The sequence below is a fragment of the Chlamydotis macqueenii genome, chromosome W (genome assembly GCF_036417535.1).
Source record: "Chlamydotis macqueenii isolate bChlMac1 chromosome W, bChlMac1.mat, whole genome shotgun sequence".
NCBI classification, from domain to species: domain Eukaryota; kingdom Metazoa; phylum Chordata; class Aves; order Otidiformes; family Otididae; genus Chlamydotis; species Chlamydotis macqueenii.
This window is the reverse complement of record NC_141592.1, coordinates 2131575-2149109: the sequence shown is the minus strand read 5'-3', so window position 1 is coordinate 2149109 and position 17535 is coordinate 2131575. Positions and strand designations below refer to the sequence as shown.

The 17535-nt window shown below is 53.9% G+C and overlaps 1 protein-coding gene and 1 long non-coding RNA gene across 3 annotated transcripts in view; one reads left to right on the top strand and one right to left on the bottom strand.

Annotated features, from left to right (window-relative positions):
* The window catches only part of LOC147596526 (uncharacterized), a 634176-nt gene that overhangs the window by 607435 nt on the left and 9206 nt on the right, over positions 1 to 17535 (bottom strand). The window lies entirely within an intron of this gene.
* LOC104485672 (netrin receptor DCC-like) overlaps positions 9927 to 17535 on the top strand; it is a 368885-nt gene continuing 361276 nt past the window's right edge. For both annotated transcript variants that reach the window (XM_086769575.1, XM_086769574.1), the window contains exon 1: positions 9927 to 10036. In XM_086769575.1, the coding sequence (XP_086625701.1) occupies positions 9946 to 10036 (91 nt within the window). In that variant the 5' untranslated portion in view covers positions 9927 to 9945. The remainder of the gene's footprint in view (positions 10037 to 17535) is intronic.

Sequence of the window (17535 nt, the reverse complement as noted above, 5' to 3'; positions counted from 1 at the left end):
TTGCGATTTTACGATTTCCACTTCCCGCGAGGAAAAGCAAGGCGGATACGAAATGAGATATCGCTGCAAGGACGCGGTGCGGAGCTGATGATACGCCTTCGCTGCCGAGCCCTGGCCCAGCGTGCCGTGCAAAAAGACCAGTAGTTTGGCTTTACAGGTTGCCCACAATGACAAGCGTTCAATTCTCATGACGAGACATCTGAGTCTCGCCTCCCAGATCCTTCCTATGATGCCCAGGGTGCCCAGAGAGGTGGTGGATGCCCCATCCCTGGAAACATTCCAGGCCAGGCTGGCCGGGGCTCTGAGCAACCTGATCCGGTTGGAGATGTCCCTGCTCCTGGCAGGGGGTTGGGCTGGGTGGGCTTTGAAGGTCCTTTCCAACCCAAACCATTCCATGAGTCTATGATTCTATGCCAAGATCTTTTCTTTCAAGTTTTTTTGGAAGCAAACCTGTTGCTTAACATATCACATCTGTCAGTTATAACTTCTACACAACTGCGTTCAGGTACAACCACTTGAAGAGCTGAGGGTTAAATTTCTCCTGCGGAAGCTAAAGGTGAAACTTCTCAGTCCATCAGCGGAGCCGGCGCTTAATTGCTAGTGCTGATTTCGGATAACGCAGGCCAGCCGTTTCATCGGAGCCATCTGCAGATTCATCATTTCCAAGCTATGAGCATGCACTCCTTCGGTTTCGTAATTCGGTAATCTGTTCCGGTTCACGAGACTTTGATTTCTGGCTGTCAGCGCTATGTTAATCCACACGTTCCTGGGCAGATCGCTGAATGGAAGTGGTTTCGTTTGGAGGATTTTACTCTAGGCCCCCTTTAGGCACTGGAAGGCCGCTATAAGCTCTCCCCGGAGCCTCCTCTTCTCCAGGCTGAACAGCCCCAGCTCTCTCAGCCTGGCCTCACAGCAGAGCTGCTCCAGCCCTCTCAGCATCTGCGTGGCCTCCTCTGGACCCTCTCCAACAGCTCCACGTCCTTCTGATGTTGGGGGCTCCAGAGCTGGACGCAGCGCTGCAGGGGGGTCTCACCAGAGCGGAGCAGAGGGGCAGAATCCCCTCCCTCGCCCTGCTGCCCACGCTGCTGGGGGTGCAGCCCAGGGTGGGGTTGGTTTCTGGACTGTGAGCGCACATCGCCGGCTCGTGTTGAGCTTCTCATCCACCAGCACTCCCAAGTCCCTCTCCTCAGGGAAAGTTTTCGCAGCCAGAGCTATGAGTGTGAGGCAGGGAGGAGGATTTTCTCGTCTAAAGCAGAACATTCCCCTGTGCTGTACTCCTCTTGTCCTCTTGCTGGTTACATTTCTCAAACTACTTCCGTTCTGTTTGTGTGATAATTTGTATTAACATGAAAAGGAGAGGGATGAGAAAACCTGGAACAGAACTGAAATTTGAACGGCTCTTTTCCATTCCTCGTCTTCTCTTGCTCCCTCAGATAGCCAAGACCTTGTTGCTTCTGGTTTTGGATGAAGCGATACGATCGATTTATAGAAATAAAGAGGATCAATGAACAAGTTGTGTTTGAAGAAAGTCAGAAGCCTGATTTCCTTACGGAGCCAGTAGAGAAAAATGAGGTACCTTTGGGGATGTGTCTGATTGAGAATGTCAAAATGCTCCTAGAAGAAACATATCCTACAGAAAAGGGCCATTATCTGTACAATTCAAGCCTCTGTTAGTTTTTTCTAGGTTCCAACATCTGTTTCAAGTCTCAAAAAACTTCTAGGTCATTTCCAGAAGTCAAAGAAAAGAAGATTTAGAAGCAGTACTCAACCTCCACGCCCTAAGTCCCAGTGCAAGTGTGCAAGTGTAGGCGCAGAAATGTCTTAAAAATAAAAGATTGATCTAAAATATGGAAATACAGATCAGTTTTAGGAAGAGAAATGTTACTTAGCATGCTCTGAGGAGCACGTGGCAGATTTCAGTTGCCACAGCTGCCCTGTGGACTGGCAGCTCTTGTATCTGAGGGAAACGAGTGGACGTCTCCTGCCAGCATGGAGTGACCCGCGCTGCATCGTTACACGGAGAAACGTTAAACCCGTGGCAGCCTCCGCTAACGAGAGAGCTGCAGGTGCTGAATTCATTCCAGCGATGGGGAAGTGTAACTTTGAGTGAGCGGATTGTGAGCGATCCTTTGGCAGCCCAACAATAGTACGATGAGAATAAACAGATGTAACGATTGTTTGCCTGCAAGTATCCGTTTACTTTCCATTTAAATATGGTAGCGCTTCACGCTGAACCGTGGATTTTAAACCAAAAAGAGGTCTCTAGGAAAAAGAGATGGTTGGCGAGCCGAGCCGCTGCGGGCTATTTTTCCTTTCGTTGTCATTTTGTGTCATCTTGGACACAGTCCTCCTAGTAAAGGACTTCACATTTGAACAAATTGCTTCTCAGCCTGAGCAGTCCGACACAGAAAAGGAAAAAAAAAAAAAAGACCAGATGCTTGTCTCTCTCCCAGAGGGAAGAGCGCAGTGGTCTACCCGTCAAGTTTGACATACCTAATCAGCAGTTCAAGCCCTGGCAGTCATTCAGAGGTAGATAATGCGGGCTTGATATTTGGACTGGGGACTGGATGGTGTGAAGAATTAGGCACGGGAAAAGCAGCTTCCGAAGGGAGGTGACAGGAGATGAAAACAAAATTTGCTCGGTAGCGTAATTTGTTGTCAAACGTGAGTGCTCTGAGTTCACCGGGTGTTGGGGCAGGTGTGTTCTGAACCATGACATGAGAAAATTCCGAGGAAGGCAGAAAAGAGGCTTAGCTCGCGAAGCTGGCGGAGGGTAAGCTGCTCTGCGGTCGCACGGCGCTGGTTTAACCCACACTGAACGTTGCGCCTGCCCCTGCCCGGTCAGGCAACACGAGGTAAGAGAGAGGATCTCAGTAGCTTTGACGGTCTGTAGTCGGCGGCAAGGAGTTTTCCCAAAGTGAGCTAGAAGTGGGCCCTGTGACCACCTCTGCTTCCGCGTGGCTAATTACGTACTAATTACGCTGTCGCTTTTCCTGCCGATTCCCACAAGGACGGGTTGAAGGCCGAAGAAACACAGCCGAGGGTAAAACTGGGCACGCGGCGTCACTTCCGTCACTGAACATCTCGGGATCACTGCTGACGCTAACGCGGGATTCAAAGTCAAAGCTGCGGTAAAGGTCTCGTCTCTTCTGCCGGTCAGGTGCAAGAGGACAACGCGATGGTACAGGCCCGCTCACGAAGATTAGGTGCTGTCGGACGGACAAGCGCGTCCCGAGGTGTCAAAATCAGGTGGTGCCCCACGCAAAGGGACCGGAGGGCCCCATATACAGGAGCGTTGGGTCTGTCACGATTTAGCAGTAAAGCGTTGCCGGTTGTGAATTCAGCTGGATGGAGTGGAAACCTCTTCCATCTCTGATTTACGCGAGTTGCAGGCACTTCCTTGCTAAATTTCTGGCGTTTAAATTTAGAGGTCGTAAATGATTTTCTTCTCATTTAATATGAGCTGTAAAAGATCCGTATTTTAATATATTAGCGTGGCGTTAGCTGTAATCCTCCGCGACCTGCTATTGACTGAGAGTCTGATTTAACAAAGCTTTTCAGCTCTTGCTCCCTTTCGCTCTTGTCACTGATCTGTTGACATCAGTGGGGCTTCTCTGGTTGTTCGTGCACTTAAAATCACACACGTCAGGTGGAGACATCTGCATTTTACATGGCAAAAAATTAAGGCGAAAGAACTTTGCCAGGATTGTGCCGGTCCGTAGGGAATCGAGCTTTCGCTGTCGGCGCCGGCGCTTATCTCCCAGGGCAGTTTAGGACAGCGGCTTAGTGACGCTAGAGTTCCTCCAGCACCTTCTCTGGGGAGCAGCAGCGTTTGCTGAGGATGAGGATACGGTGATCAGGATTTGCTCTGAACTCTAAAAAACCTCAGAAATCGAAATCCATGGAGGGGACGCACAGGTTCCTGATGGGAAATCATTGCTTGGAGGGAGAGTGGGTGGGAGTAGCTAGGGCTACGGGAGAGGGTTGGTAAGAGGAGACGCTGTGGCTCAGAAAGCTTTGCTGCCTGGAGAGCTGAGTACAGAAAGGGCATCTGGAACCTAGAAAATGCACTGAACTGGCTCCTGCAAGCTGTCAGAAAATGAGTGCCGGTTCCAAACTCATTAAAAATGAAGCAACTTCACTCTTCAGCCTAACTCTTACAGGCAGCTTCCCCGTGTAAGCATGAGGATTTATCAAAAGGCGTGCTCTGATTTCTGTAAACCGTGGGGGCGTGACACAGTGTGGTGGGCGCAGGTAGACTTCAAGATAACCTTCAGGAAAATGCAGAGAGAGAAACCGTGCTTTTTGCAGTGGGAAGCATGAGTTGTTGAATTTTTGAGGCACGTGCTGGCACAAGGTGCTCTGGACGTTGCCCTCCCTCTCCTTAGGGAAAACAAATCTTTCCAGGAGGCTTCAAAACTGCTTTAGGAGAAGACACATCTTGGCAATCCATCAGACAACGTAATGCACCAGAGGCACCTGAACATCTGATGGTAAGTCGCTGAGAAGTTCACAGCTCCCTTTTATCCTGAAAGAAGGTCACTTCCATAAATTTGTATGGCTGAGCTGACTCCCACATGGCTCCAGAAATTCCACAGCTCATCCGGCTGGGACAGGACCCGGACCCGCTTGCGTAAGAACAGAAAAGCCGTTAGTTTTTGGTTTGGAGGAGCGCTGACCTTGACAAGAGCAGCTTGCGAGACAGCTTTGCTGAGACATCTCTCACTGCTTGTGCTCGATAACTTTGAGAGCATCTCGGCTGCTGAAGTCCGGGCTCATCAAAGGAAGAACGGCTGCCATCTGTAAAAGTTGGGATATCGCAGCAGCCAAACCATTTAAACCTATTCGTTACGGCAGAGCGAGTGCCCTTTGTTCAACTTCCAGAGTTGTTGTGAGAGGAGAGGGGAAGAACTCGTTTGTTTTGATGAAAGAAGGGAGATAACGGGAAGGTCCAAAATAAACTGCATCGCTCTAACCTGACAAGTGAACTCCGGGAGAAGTTCCCTGCTCAGCCGCAGGGAATTTCAAAGCACGGAGGACGTGTGCTTGCGGGAGGGCCCGACCACCGCCAGCAGTGGCAACGCTGTGACAGGTTGATTTCTCAGGACGGAGTTATTTCGGCTGAAGCGCTGTGTGGACACTTGTTTAGGAGCTCGGTGTACGGGAGAACGCGAAGCCACGCGAGGACTCTGCCGAAGAGAAACGACATTTCGATTTACCAAAACGGGGCAGAACGGGAATGGTGGTTAAACTCTAATCACAGGGAAACAAGAACTTCTCGTACAGCGTCAGACCTCAAGGCAGCACATCCAGTGCTCTACTCTGGAGGAGGGTGAGGGCGCAGATGCCCCGCTTCCTTCAAAAATTGTGCCTTCAAAACTGCTCGTCCTGTGTCGTAGTTCAGCCCCGATTGGGACCAGACTACCCAGTCTCTCTCTCACTCCCTCCCCCCACCCTCCGAGAGAACAGGGGGAGATGATATAAGAAAAACGGCTCGAGGTTTGAGATAAGGACAGGGAGAAATCCTCAAAGTTACCGTTACGGGCAAAACAGACTCGACTTGGGGAAAACTATTCATTTATTAATAAAACCAGAGCAGGAGAATGAGACAGGGAACAAGATAACCTCCCCCCACCCCTCCCTCTTCCCGGGCTTAACATTATCTCTGCCGCCTTCCCTCCCGAGTGGCACAGGGGGGAAGAGGGAATGGGGGTTGTGGTCAGTTCATCACATGTTGTTTCATGCCGCTGCTTCCTCCTCAGGGGAAGAACTCCTCACATTCCTCCCCTGCTCCAGCGTGGGGTCCCTCCCATAGGCTGCAGTCCTGCGTGAAACTGCTCCGGCGTGGGTCATCTCTTCCACGGGGTGCAGTCCCTCCAGAACGGCTGCCCCAGCGGGCCCTCCACGGGCCACAGCCTCCTTCAGGCCTCCACTGCCCCGATGGGGTCCTTCACGGGCTCCAAGTGGATCTGTGCTCCTCCATGGGCTGCAGGGGGACAACCTGCTCCACCATGGTCGTCACCACGGGCTGCAGGGGAATCTTGGCCGGGACCTGTGTTACTCCTCCCCCTCCTTCTGAACTGACCTTGGCGTCTGCAGCCATTCCTCACAACAGGCTGGCAGACGCCTCTCAGGATCCTTTTTACATCTCATTCACTTCTCATCTCCTCTCCACTTCTTGCAGCCGGGCCGGGCCGAGTTGGGCCCAGTCTGCTGCCCAGTGAGAGGCCAGAGGGTGAGGCCTGCAAGGCCCACAAGGCTCCTACCTCCCCCTCTTTGCCCCCACTCAGCTGCTTCACATCTTCTCTTCTCTTTTTTTTTTTTTCTGTTTTCCCCTTCTTAAATACGTTATCACAGAGGCGTTATCACGGGACATTCTGCTACCAGTCGGTTCGGACTTGGCCAGCAGTGGGTCCGCCCTAGGCCCGGCCGAGTCCCGTGGACAAAGGGGAAAATTCTAGGAGTTTCCTACAGAAGCTGCCACCTTAGCCCCCCCCCACTAACAAAACCACAACATCCTCCCAAAGCGAAAAGCTTTCTCTCTTTCGCATGAAAAGTAGCGACTCCTTAGCTCATCTAATGAGCTCATTAATTCTAAGCCACTTAGTTAATTTAAGGTTCTTTATACGCGGGATTAAATTCTGCTCGGAGATACGTCGCCGTGTGGCTACTTCATGCCTGGGTTAGGAAGAGCGCGAGGCCCTGGGATTCGATGGGAGCCCGCGTCGGGGAGAGCAGCACGTTGAGGCTTGGCGGGAAGAAAACCAGGCAGGAAAAGGAGAAAACTTCGCTGCGGCTTCGTTTGACTCGCACCAATTTTCTAATTATGCTTAAAAGGCACTTAAGTAAGTGCGATGAAATTATGTGTTCTGATCTACTGCCTAGCTGGTTGAATTCCTAAAGGTGTATAAAATATTCCTCGTAACAAATGAAAGGGGAGTGGTAATTCCGGAGAGCAAAATTACACGGGAAGGAGGTAATTGCACATAATCTTACGGTGGATAATGGTACCTTCAACACCGTTATCGGGATGTAAAAGTCGGGAAAAGAAATGCTCAAGTTTTCGAACAGGTCTCTTGAGGTAGAAGGAGCCAGAGCCTAGAAAAACGGTAACGTGTTACAGAGGAAGCTCAGCAGTCTTCCGCCTCGACTGGTCCGTTGTTTGGGGGTTCGAGAAGGAAAAGCCTCCTTGTTCCTACCGGAGACGTAGGAAGGAAATCGTACGTGATGGAAATGACCGCCGCGGAGCTGAGCTCCTGCGGCCCTGGGGCAGGCTGCGCGGTGCCGGCGATAGCCAGGGAGTGCCGATAGGAGATTTTAATATCGCGGGCAGGCGTGGGAATCTCCTCCGGCTTAGTCGGGGTTTTTAACCCCTCACCTTCAGGGCCACACGCGCTCTTGACAGTTCTCAGCCCAGGAATCTCCAGGTTTTTGTCTGGGACGGTAGAAAGGATGGGTTTGGGCTGAGGAAGGCTTTTGCCGGAGAAAATGTCTGTGCAAAGAGGGCTTTTGGCAATCAGCCTAAAAGTAAGCCCAGGGCTGATTCTTAAACTCCGCTGCGGGATCTACTGCAGGGTTCAGGATCTGGATCTGACTTGAAGACCCTCCCCGGGGCTTGGCTCTGGGGCTCCAGGCCAACCAGCACCAGACTTGACTTTACTGGTCTCTGCATCCTCTTACTTCCCGGAAGACCAGCGATCCCAAGTCCCCCCGACGTGCAGCCTGTTTGTTTTCAGGCACACGCCAGCCTTTTATTCCCTCGGGACCTGCATTCAGATTGAAAGCCAAAAATAAAACCAACCAAACCCCGAGTTTAGCGGTGAAAACCTGCTCACCCATTTGTGACGCTCGTAAACCCCCGGCGCGCAGCGCGGCACAGTTGGCGGTCTGTTCCTGAAGAAGCTCGAGGCGAAACGAAGAGAGCTCACACGTCAGAAGAAAGCGCAGCGCTTGCTTATTTTCCGCTTGGTTCACGTCGGTTCTTTTTGTCCTCCGCTAACGTTCGCTTCGAAGCTGGGAAAAGTACACGAGTGCCGTAGGCTCGCGCCTGCAGATGTTCCCCGTGCTTTGAAGCTGTTTTCGTAGGAAAAAGTCTGGTGGAATCTCAGAAATTCCCATCTCAGTGTGGCTACAAGTTGTAAGATGATCACCATATGTCGCTCTGCGTGTTCCAACAGAAAGGGTCTTGGCCGCGTACCGGCAGAAGTCTTGCTTCTGCTCAAAACAGAAGCCTGCGTTTGCTCAGCTTGCTACTTCCGTGGAGCCAAATCCGTATTTAGAGTTCCGGCTTTTCTGTATTTGCTTTGCAGGTTTAAAAGTGCTTCTGCTACATGAGGAGGTGCTCGAGGAAAGGAGGTTGTGAGGAGCCACGTGGAGCTCGTGCTGGGAACGGTGGCGTTGTGCGGCGCTGCGGAATTATGGAATTGCGTGTCGGAGCGTGCCAGGAAAGCGGAAGGGAGAAAACCCTTGAGGTGTTTGGAGGAAGCTGAGAACCTAGAATCACAGGATGGTTTGGGTGGGAAGGGACCTTCCAAGGCCACCCAGTCCAACCCCCCTGCCAGGAGCAGGGACATCTCCAACCAGATCAGGTTGCTCAGAGCCCCGGCCAACCTGGCCTGGAATGTTTCCAGGGATGGGGCGTCCACCACCTCTCTGGGCAACCTGGGCCAGGGTTCCACCACCCTCAGCGTAAAAAAATCATCCGGTGGGTGAAGAGGAGGAGATGGGTTGGGTGGTGGGAACGGAGCAGGTGCTGCAGAGGTGCGGAGTGGGGAAGTGGAAGGAGAACAAGGGAGAAAACCAACCAGAAACCCAACAAAACAGGGGGAGAAGTAGAACTGTAGGTCAGCACGGAACGAAGCGAGGCGCGGGTGGGATTGCTTCCCGGGAGCGGCCGAGGCCTGCGGGGAGTTAGGGGCAGGGGCCGGGGCGGGGCCCGGGTAGATCCGGGGCAGAGCCGGGGCAGAGGCTGGTGCGGGCAGCGGGCAGGGCCGCAGGTAGGACGGGGGTAGGAGCAAGGCGGGGCCCGGTGAGGCCCCGCGGGCAGGGCTGCGGTGAGGCCCCGGTGAGTCCCCGCTGTTGCCCTTCCGAATCCCCGCGGGCCGGGGCGCGGCGGTTCCCCGAGCGGCCCCCAGAGGGCGCCGCCGTTCCCCGAGCCCCGGCCGCTGCTGCTGCTGCTGCTGCTGCGGCGGCGGCTGCCGAGCGCGGCCCGGCCCGGCCCGCGCCGCCGCCTCCCCCGCTTCCCCCGCTCCGCGGCCCCCCGCCCCCGCGGCCGCCGCCGCGGCTGCACGTCCGGGCTGGCAGCGGCCGGAGCGAGCGAGGCGCCGCAGCCCTTTCCGCGCCGGGAGGGCGGCAGAGCCGCACGCGCTGCCCGCCTTGCGCCGCTCCCGCTTTTCTCTCCGCGCGCACCGGGGCTTTATTCCCCCCCCTGCATTTTTAATTTTTATTTATTTTTTTATTTTTTTTTAATACTTTTCCCAGCGTTGAACATGGAGCCGCCGCGACTCTTTTGATGCACACCTTTTTTTTTTTTTTTTTTTTACATTTTTAACCTTTTTTTTTTTTAACCTTTTTTTTTTTTTTTTTTTTTTTTTTTTTTTTGGCAGGATTTTCCTCCGTATGGTTTCGCAGCGGTGGGAGGACCCTTCCCCATCCTTCCCCCTCTCCTCGAGTTAGTTCCCTGCTCGCTCGGGGAATCTCGGAGCCTCCTGGACTGATCGCAACTTTTTTTTTTTTTTTTTTTTTTTTCCCACCCTCCGCATCACTTCTCCCTCGGCTGATCCCTGTCAGCAGGGACCGGAAAAAAAAAAAAAAAAAAGGAAGAAAAAGGAAGAAAAAAAAAACCAAACCCAGCCGCGACGAGGAGGAGGAGGAGGAGGAAGGGGCTGTGCGTGTGTGGTCGCTGCCGGAGCTCAGGACCCGAAATTTGGAGGTGTGTGTTGAAATATGGAGAATAGTCTTGGATGTGTTTGCGTACCAAAGCTGGCTTTCCTCCTCTCCGCGTTTGCGCTGGCCATCCTGCATCCTCGCGTCTCCGGTAAGTCCGCTCTGCTTTATTTCCCCTGCTTTATTTATTTTTTTTTTTAATTTTTTTTTAATTTTTTTTTTTTTTTTTTTGCCTGCTTCTCTTGTGCCGCTGGACTTTTTCTCCCCCTTTTTGCGAGCGCGGTTTGGTTTTGCGGGCTGTTTTGTTATTGTTCTCGCTCGCCGCTGCGAGCTTTCGCAGCGCTTCTCGCCCGGGGGGAGGAAACCGGGGTTGGAAGCGCCTTGCGCCGGCCTTGGAGAGAAAGGGAAGCCCTGGAAAGAAGGAAACCCGTGGAAAATAAAGAAGGAATGTGACGGGAGGTGGCATAATAGGTGTGTTGTGGCCGTGGCGGGGTCGGTCCCCGTTCTTTTTTGCACCTGTTCCCGCTTGCCGTCGGATTTCTGCGCCTGTAGCTTTCCGGATTGACGTGCCGAAACCGCGGGAAGAGGTTGCCTTTGCTGGGAAGAGGAGGGAAAGCAGCGGACGAGTTAGCGAGGCGGTTCTCTCTCCGCAGAGCGTCTTCCAACTCCGTGAGGCCGCGATTCTTTGGGGCTGCGCCTCTCTCGCCACGCTCGGCAGGCGCGTCTTGTCCTTAAAAATGGCAAAGGTTTGGCGCGTGGGAAGCGGGGTAGGGGTGGGACGCAGGGAACTGCCGCGGCGGTGCCGCGGGGTTACTCGCGCGGGAAGGTAGAGAAGGGCCGGGCGGTGCGCGGATCTCTGATTTGAAAAAGAAAGAGAAAAAGAGAAGCGGGAGCGCCAGCCAAGAAGCGGTAGGAGCTGAGAAAGTGCGGCTTTGATTTGCGGAGTGGGGGGGTGAGCGCGTGCCGGAGGGAGACGCGTGCGAGGGAACGTTGTTCTCCGGTGCTGGTTTAATTTTCTCCGAAAGAAACCGGGGAATGCTTCAGCAGGGCGAACCTTGGGAAGGGGAATGCAAAACCGCGGACCCGAGCCCGCGTCTGTGCAGCCCTCTTTCGCGGCGGCGACGGAGGAACAATGGGGAGCAGCTCCCTGCGCGGCGCGCGCCAGCGCTAGAGCGGGTTTGGGTGAGGGGGGAAAGTGCTGCATACGGAGCGTTTAGCGAAAAAAAAAAAAAAATCAAAATCCTGGGTGGCTTCTGGCAAAGCTCAGCTGGATGCAAACAGCAGTCGCCCGTGGAGGTGGGGCTTCCTTCGCGCGAACGGGTGCGTCTTTTGGTTGTGCTGGTTTTGGGGAGTTAGCGACTAAACTGGGAGCTGCTCCTCTGCCAAACCGGGAGGTTTATTTGGCGTGGGTGCCTCGCGCCCTCCTGCCTGCCCGGCCCCGGCGTTGGCCTCCGCGGTTGCTTGCGCGGAAGGTGGGACCCGGGCGGTGGGAGCGGGGCAACGTCTCTCTTGCCATTCCGGTTGAAAGGCTGGGAGATGGGAGGCACAGCGGCGATCCTCCTGCGTGAAAAACCGATTGATTTGCAGGTTCCTCTGCTGCCGAAGGAGGGGACGGAGCGGGAGCCTCCGCGTGCGGTTGCCGGAGGAGCGGAGGGAAGCCGGGCGCTGTGTCAGGGGCCAGGCGCGCCGCAAAGCCGTTGCTCCCGCGGCGTCGGGATTGTTTGGTGGGACGTTGGAAGAAACGGGCTGTTTTCCGGCGGCGCGTCTCGGTTGCGCGTTTCGCGCCCCGTCTCTGCCGTAGGCGGCTGTTTGTCGCCCTGATTTTGAAGGCGGCGTCTTCGCGTCGCGCCCGCTTCCGCAAAGTTGTCCCGGCGTCGCGGCCCCGGGGGCCCACGTGGAGCTCGTGCTTTCCTTCAGCATCCCCGTCGCCATCCCGGGTGGGCCGACGGCAGCGAATAAAGCGGGTTTGGCCCCTCTCGGGCGAGGCTCCGGCCTCTGCTCGCTCGGCCGTGGCGTTTCCCACGCGCTGCGGGCGGGAGGCGCGGGCGACGCGCTGGGCTTGGCCCCGTCCCCGCGCGACAGGGCACGGAGAGGCGGCGAGCGCTGCCAACAAAGGGACCCCGGAGCCGCTGCCCGATGAGGCCGACTCCTCTCTTGCTCCCTGCCCCAAACGCCGTGGGCGTGCGGGGGTGCGTTGAAAACTTCGGGCGGCGGCGGTTTTTAATCCGTGGGTGGGAGTTTAACTCATCCTCAAAGGTTTGGTTTTTTTTTTTTGTGAGCGGCTTCTGTGTTCGATGCCTGACTCCCGCCGGATCTCGGTGAGGAATTTAGCCTCAGTGCAGCGCGTCGGAGCCCGGCGATGGCTGGCTGCGGTGGCAATCCCTCCTGTGAGCGGTGCGGTATCAATCACCCGTGCCCTGGCACGGCATCCCTTTCAGACGCGCCGCGGTTGCCCTCTGCGTTAGGAGGCCCCTGAGCCACCGCCTGCGTTACGGCAGTGGGGTGACCCCCCCGTGCGTACGCGAGAGTATTTTTAAAAATGGAGATGAGCTTCGTTGGGGATGAGCAATTGATATTTGAGTAGTTGTCTTCTTTCTGTAGTTTGTTGAGTGTTTTTGTATTCAGCTCTTCTTTTTGCCCTCACTCCCTCCTTCTCCACGTCCGTATGGATACAAGTCCGGTGTTGGCTTCAGATAGGCACTCAGGACCGTGACAGTAAGATCTTTGGGGTAGGACTGTAAGAACTCCGCTGGGCAGGATCGTTGGCCGCAGTTGAGGGCTTCCAGGATCACAGAGATGGGTAAATCCATCTGGGCTTCTTAAACTTAGAGAAGAAAACCTGTGGGACCGCTCGTTCCGGACGCGGCTCGCGGTCCGGGCGAGTTCTTCACGTTATCCGACCGAGCTGGAGTTCGGAGCTAGGGCACCGACCTTGCCGTTTGCGTTTCCCTGGAGCAGCCTGGATGGAGACGGAGGAGCAGGGTGGAGACGGAGGAGCAGGGTGGAGACGGAGGAGCGAGTGCCGCCTTCTCCCCACCCACCCGAGCTTTCGCTCCGCTGCCGAGGAAGCAGAGCGTCCCCGTCCCACCTCACGTTTTGACCGGGAAAAGGCTGGTGCCGTACGTGGGCCGGTATTTCCCGGTAGCCTGTGGTTTAACGCCGTCCCACCATAATCCGGGCTCTGCCTGAGCTTGTCCCTGAAGCGCGCGTCGCGTGTGACGCCCGGGTTTGGCCTCTCCTAACAGGAGACCGCCGTCAATCAGCTAACGTGACAGCTAAAAGAACTCTTTCGGAGTCATCCATCATGGATTTACCCTTTCCTGGTATTTTACCGTCTTCCCAGCCTGGTTTCCCTCCACGCCAGCCTAAGAGAAGGTTTAGCTGGGCCGCCCTGCGGATTTAAGGGACGCTCAGCCCCGAACGCCAACGGGGCCGTTCTCGCCTCAGGTTTGCCGTTGCAGATCCCCGGGTGGACGCGATTTGCGGAAGTTAGCCGCTCCGTGGAAGAAGCGGACGCTCAAAGAGGGAACCGCGTTCCTGGGTGCCCGATTTTCCCCTTCTGCCGAGGCACGGATCCGCGACGGCGTGAGTCAGTGCAGCCCTTGGAATACAAATAGACGGAAGTTTCTTAAAAACGTTCGCCGTGCCTGAATAAAAAGCATACTGACAAATTCCACCGAGGCTTTCATGATTAATTAACTAAAGGCAAAAAATATTCACTTGCTCTATTAAAATTATCCCTTGGGTGAAACGTTGACCTAAATTTTTTTTTTTATTTCCGTTGGAATCCAAAGTAAAGACGCCGGCCCTGTCCCCGTTTCCCTGACCATCCCTGTTACCGCAGCCGTGGTGCTCCGGGCCGGCCGGAGCTGCTCTGGGTTATTCCCAGAATCTCTGAACACTTTTTACTTTTAATTTACCCGAGGCGATTCCTTTCTCCGTGCCGGCTTGAAAATTCACCTGCCCAAAATCAAGCGCCGCAACGTTCCTCGTCCCAGCCGTGAGGTTGCGCCGCGGGGAGATGAATTTCTTCCTCAAATGGTTTTTGTGGGAATGGCTTAAAGTCTTACTGGTTCTGGTTCTTGGGAAATAAATCCGCTTCGTGTACCCAGTGCCCATCTCCTCCCCATCCCCTTCCGTAAACTTCACTGCTGTTGAAAAGCAAGCGCGGGCTCCTCTGCGAGATGAAGGATGCTCGGGAATCTTTTTTTTTTAAACACAGAAAGGGAGCCGCAGGCGTTTTGAGATTTGCTCCTTTGGGTCTAAGGAAAACGCTCGAACTATGGAAAGCGATGGCTGGAAGTGAAGCGTGTCTCCTGAATTCTGACGGTAAATTCAGCTGAAATAGAGTATATTCCTGAGAGAGAGTTGTAAACCGAGCAGAATCGTTTCTCTCTGACGGTATTTCTCAATTTCAGCTTGGAGGCGAAGGGCTGCGGCTGAACGGGGCTGATGACGGAACGCCTCGCGCGAGAGTTGGGAGACGCCTGCGCTAGAAAGGAAACGGAATTCTCGGAGAGAACTCCGCAAAGTAGAGTTTAAAAGAGGGAGGCTGCTGATGTTTTGATGGTTTTGTTTGCTTTTATGATGCTTTTTTTGAACAGTCTGGATTGATCGTGAGCGCCCAGCCCGTCCCGAGCCGGAGGAAATAAATTCCAACTTTGTCGTTTTTAGAGTTTCGATATCGCTTTCCACCTCTCTTGGGAAAGTGCACCCTGATCAGCCGAGAAGTTTGAGTCAAGGAAACAAGTCTTCCTTGTTCTACTCTTCTGGAGTCTTACGGCAAGAATAAAATAAACTTTTATTTTAGTTGGAGAGGGCAGGGTGGTTGGGTGGTGAATGCGACGCCGCGTTCCGGAAGGCAGGATTTATCCCGATGGCGCGGGTGCCGCTTGCGCGACGCGGCTGAGGATGTACCGTGGGAGGCGAGGAGCGGATGGAGAGCTTGATGAATTGCAGGGTTACGACTCTTTGGAGAGGCTCTGGAGATTAGCTGAGCCGAGGTCGGTTCTTCAGTCATCGGAAGAGCTCTGCGGTGAACGACAGTCTCCTCGTTCCTGGTTTTATCGGTTTTAGATGAGAACAGTTTCACAGCCTGCTCTCCGCGTCTGGGGGCTTCCGAGGTTGCGCTGATGGCGTTTGTGTTTGTCCTGCACGGCTGAGGAGCCTCATTTCTCTATTTCCAAGCGGCTTTTGCTTATTGCTTTCCTTTTTCCCCCCCTCAATATCGTAGCGCCGGGTTTCTCTCCTGTTTTATCCAGTCTTTATTTACTCCCGCCACACGCCGTGCGCCGTCTCCACGGTTGGCCCGATGCTCCACGAAATCTCAGCGCCGTCGAATTGTCAGCAAGCTTTCTCTTGGATACAGGTGGTTTCTGCCGGGATGGCAGCAGATATTGTTTTCCCCTAAAAGAGGATCGGTTTTCTCGTTTAGTTTTTTCTGCCTGTGGACCTTGTGACGGGGTGGAGAACCTGCTTTCTCCCTCGGCACGGCTAATCGCGTTCACCGGGTCGCTTCTTCTGCCTTGTTTTTCCTTTCTTGCCCGTTTGGGTTTGCTTGGCTTTTATTTCTTGCCGCTGGATCCTGCTGTGCCTTCCCCTGCTAAATTAACGGCGAATTCTCCGCGGGAAGGTACGAAGTCCGGCGAAGGCACATCTGACAAGCCCAAGAGGTTGATCCCGGATGGACGCTCTGCGGGCGTTTCTGTCTGGCTCTCCAGCTCCGAGGGCGGTGATTAGACAAAACGTGACAGCTCTGGACAAGGTCAGTTGATAGAACTGCGTAAAATGTAAAGCATAAAACCATTTACCAAGGCTCTGAGGGGCCTTTGTCCGTATTCCCGGCTTTTTTTTCTTCTTCTTCTCTGCCTTCTGATGCTCAGAAGAAGAAAAAAGCCCTTAAAACTTGCCCTCTGCTCTTCCCTGGCGCTGAAGACACGCGACAAACCGTGGTTGGGGCATTTGGGTCCCACCACAACCTGTCGACTGCTGAAGAAGCAGCACGCTTTCTTGCTGGGGTTGAGGTTTTGCTTGTTTTTTTTTTTTAAAAAGGTTGCACTGATGTGGGATTTTCCCCATGTTCATCAAATCCTGTGAATTCCGTACTCATTTTCCAAATGTCATGGTACTTGTAGAATGGTTTGGGTTGGAAGGGACCTTCAAAGGCCACCCGGTCCAACCCCCCTGCAAGGAGCAGGGACATCTCCAACCAGATCAGGTTGCTCAGAGCCTCGTCCAACCTGGCCTTAAACATTTCCAGGGATGGAGCATCCACCACCTCTATTTCTCTTATCCAACATGCGAATCCTTTTTCCTCGTTTGTCCGTCCGTTATCGTATTCTAGGCGCCGCTGAACGTGCTGTCGGCACGCCTGGTCATCCTGATGTCCCGCACGTTGTTAGTAAATTTGGCAAAGCGCCCCGCGGTCCCCGTATTCCGCGTTGGGAGGAAGCTTCCTGCGCGGTTTTCTGCTCAGAAAGGTCGAGATGAATTATTGAAGAGGAGTCTGTCGTACGTAGGAAGGTAGCTAACGGTCTTCGGTTTCGACTTGGCTGTTAAAAAGGGACGTTGGGATTTTTATGTATTTATTTACGGGGGCTCTGGAGCTTTTTCATTTCCCTGGACGCAATCAACGCCGTGTCCTCTTGTGTGAGAAACGGTGTGAAGTGAGTTCAAAAAAAAATCACTGACGGCTCTTCTGGAAACGTTCCAGGCCGGGTTGGATGAGGCTCTGAGCAACCTGATGTGGTTGGAGATGTCCCTGCTCCTTGCAGGGGGGTTGGACTGGGTGGCCTTTGAAGGTCCTTTCCCACCCAAACCATCCTATGACTCTGTAGTGTCAGAATGGCTTTTATTTTCAGATTTATAAAGGTAAAAAATTTCTTTTCCTGTGACAGAGAAGCCAAAGGGGGCTGATATCTCCCATGGTCCAAGTGTTGACGGGACACTTAGCAAACCAGCAGTTTAAAGACGCTTGGAAAAAAATACTCACGCGCAGGATTTTAAAGGGCTGTAGGATTCAGAGAGTTGCTTGGCGAAAGGTCGTGGCGTTTTGTATTTGGAGATCTCCGACTGGTTTTGATGTGAAAAGTGAGGCGGTGGAAATTAAAACGACCGCGTGCTTGGGTGTGTTCTCAGAAATGGATTCCGTTCCGGCGGAGACTGTGAGACGTGGCTGTTTGCCGGGATCTCCCTCTCACGCCGCCGTTAGCCGTTCTTCGCTTTCGTTAATCTGAAAGAAAGGTCGTGTGGGTGAAAGGGTCGGGAGAAAATTGGGTAAACGGCTGCATTTCCGTACTGCCCGCACAATGCGCTAAGCCCACAGGAATGGAGAACAGATCAGATTTTGCTTAATCCATCACATTTTAATGATTTAAACAATGATCAAAAGAGAGAGAAAGGTTGTTTCGACACATTAGGCCAGATTCTTGGGGGTACTGGTGGATGAGAAGGTCAACACGAGCCGGCAACGGGCGCTTGTCGCCGAGAAACCGACCCCACCCTGGGCTGCACCCCAGCAGCGTGGGCAGCAGGGCGAGGGAGGGGATTCTGCCCCTCTGCTCCGCTCTGGTGAGACCCCCCTGCAGCGCTGCAACCAGCTCTGGAGCCCCCAACATCAGAAGGACGTGGGGCTGTTGGAGAGGGTCCAGA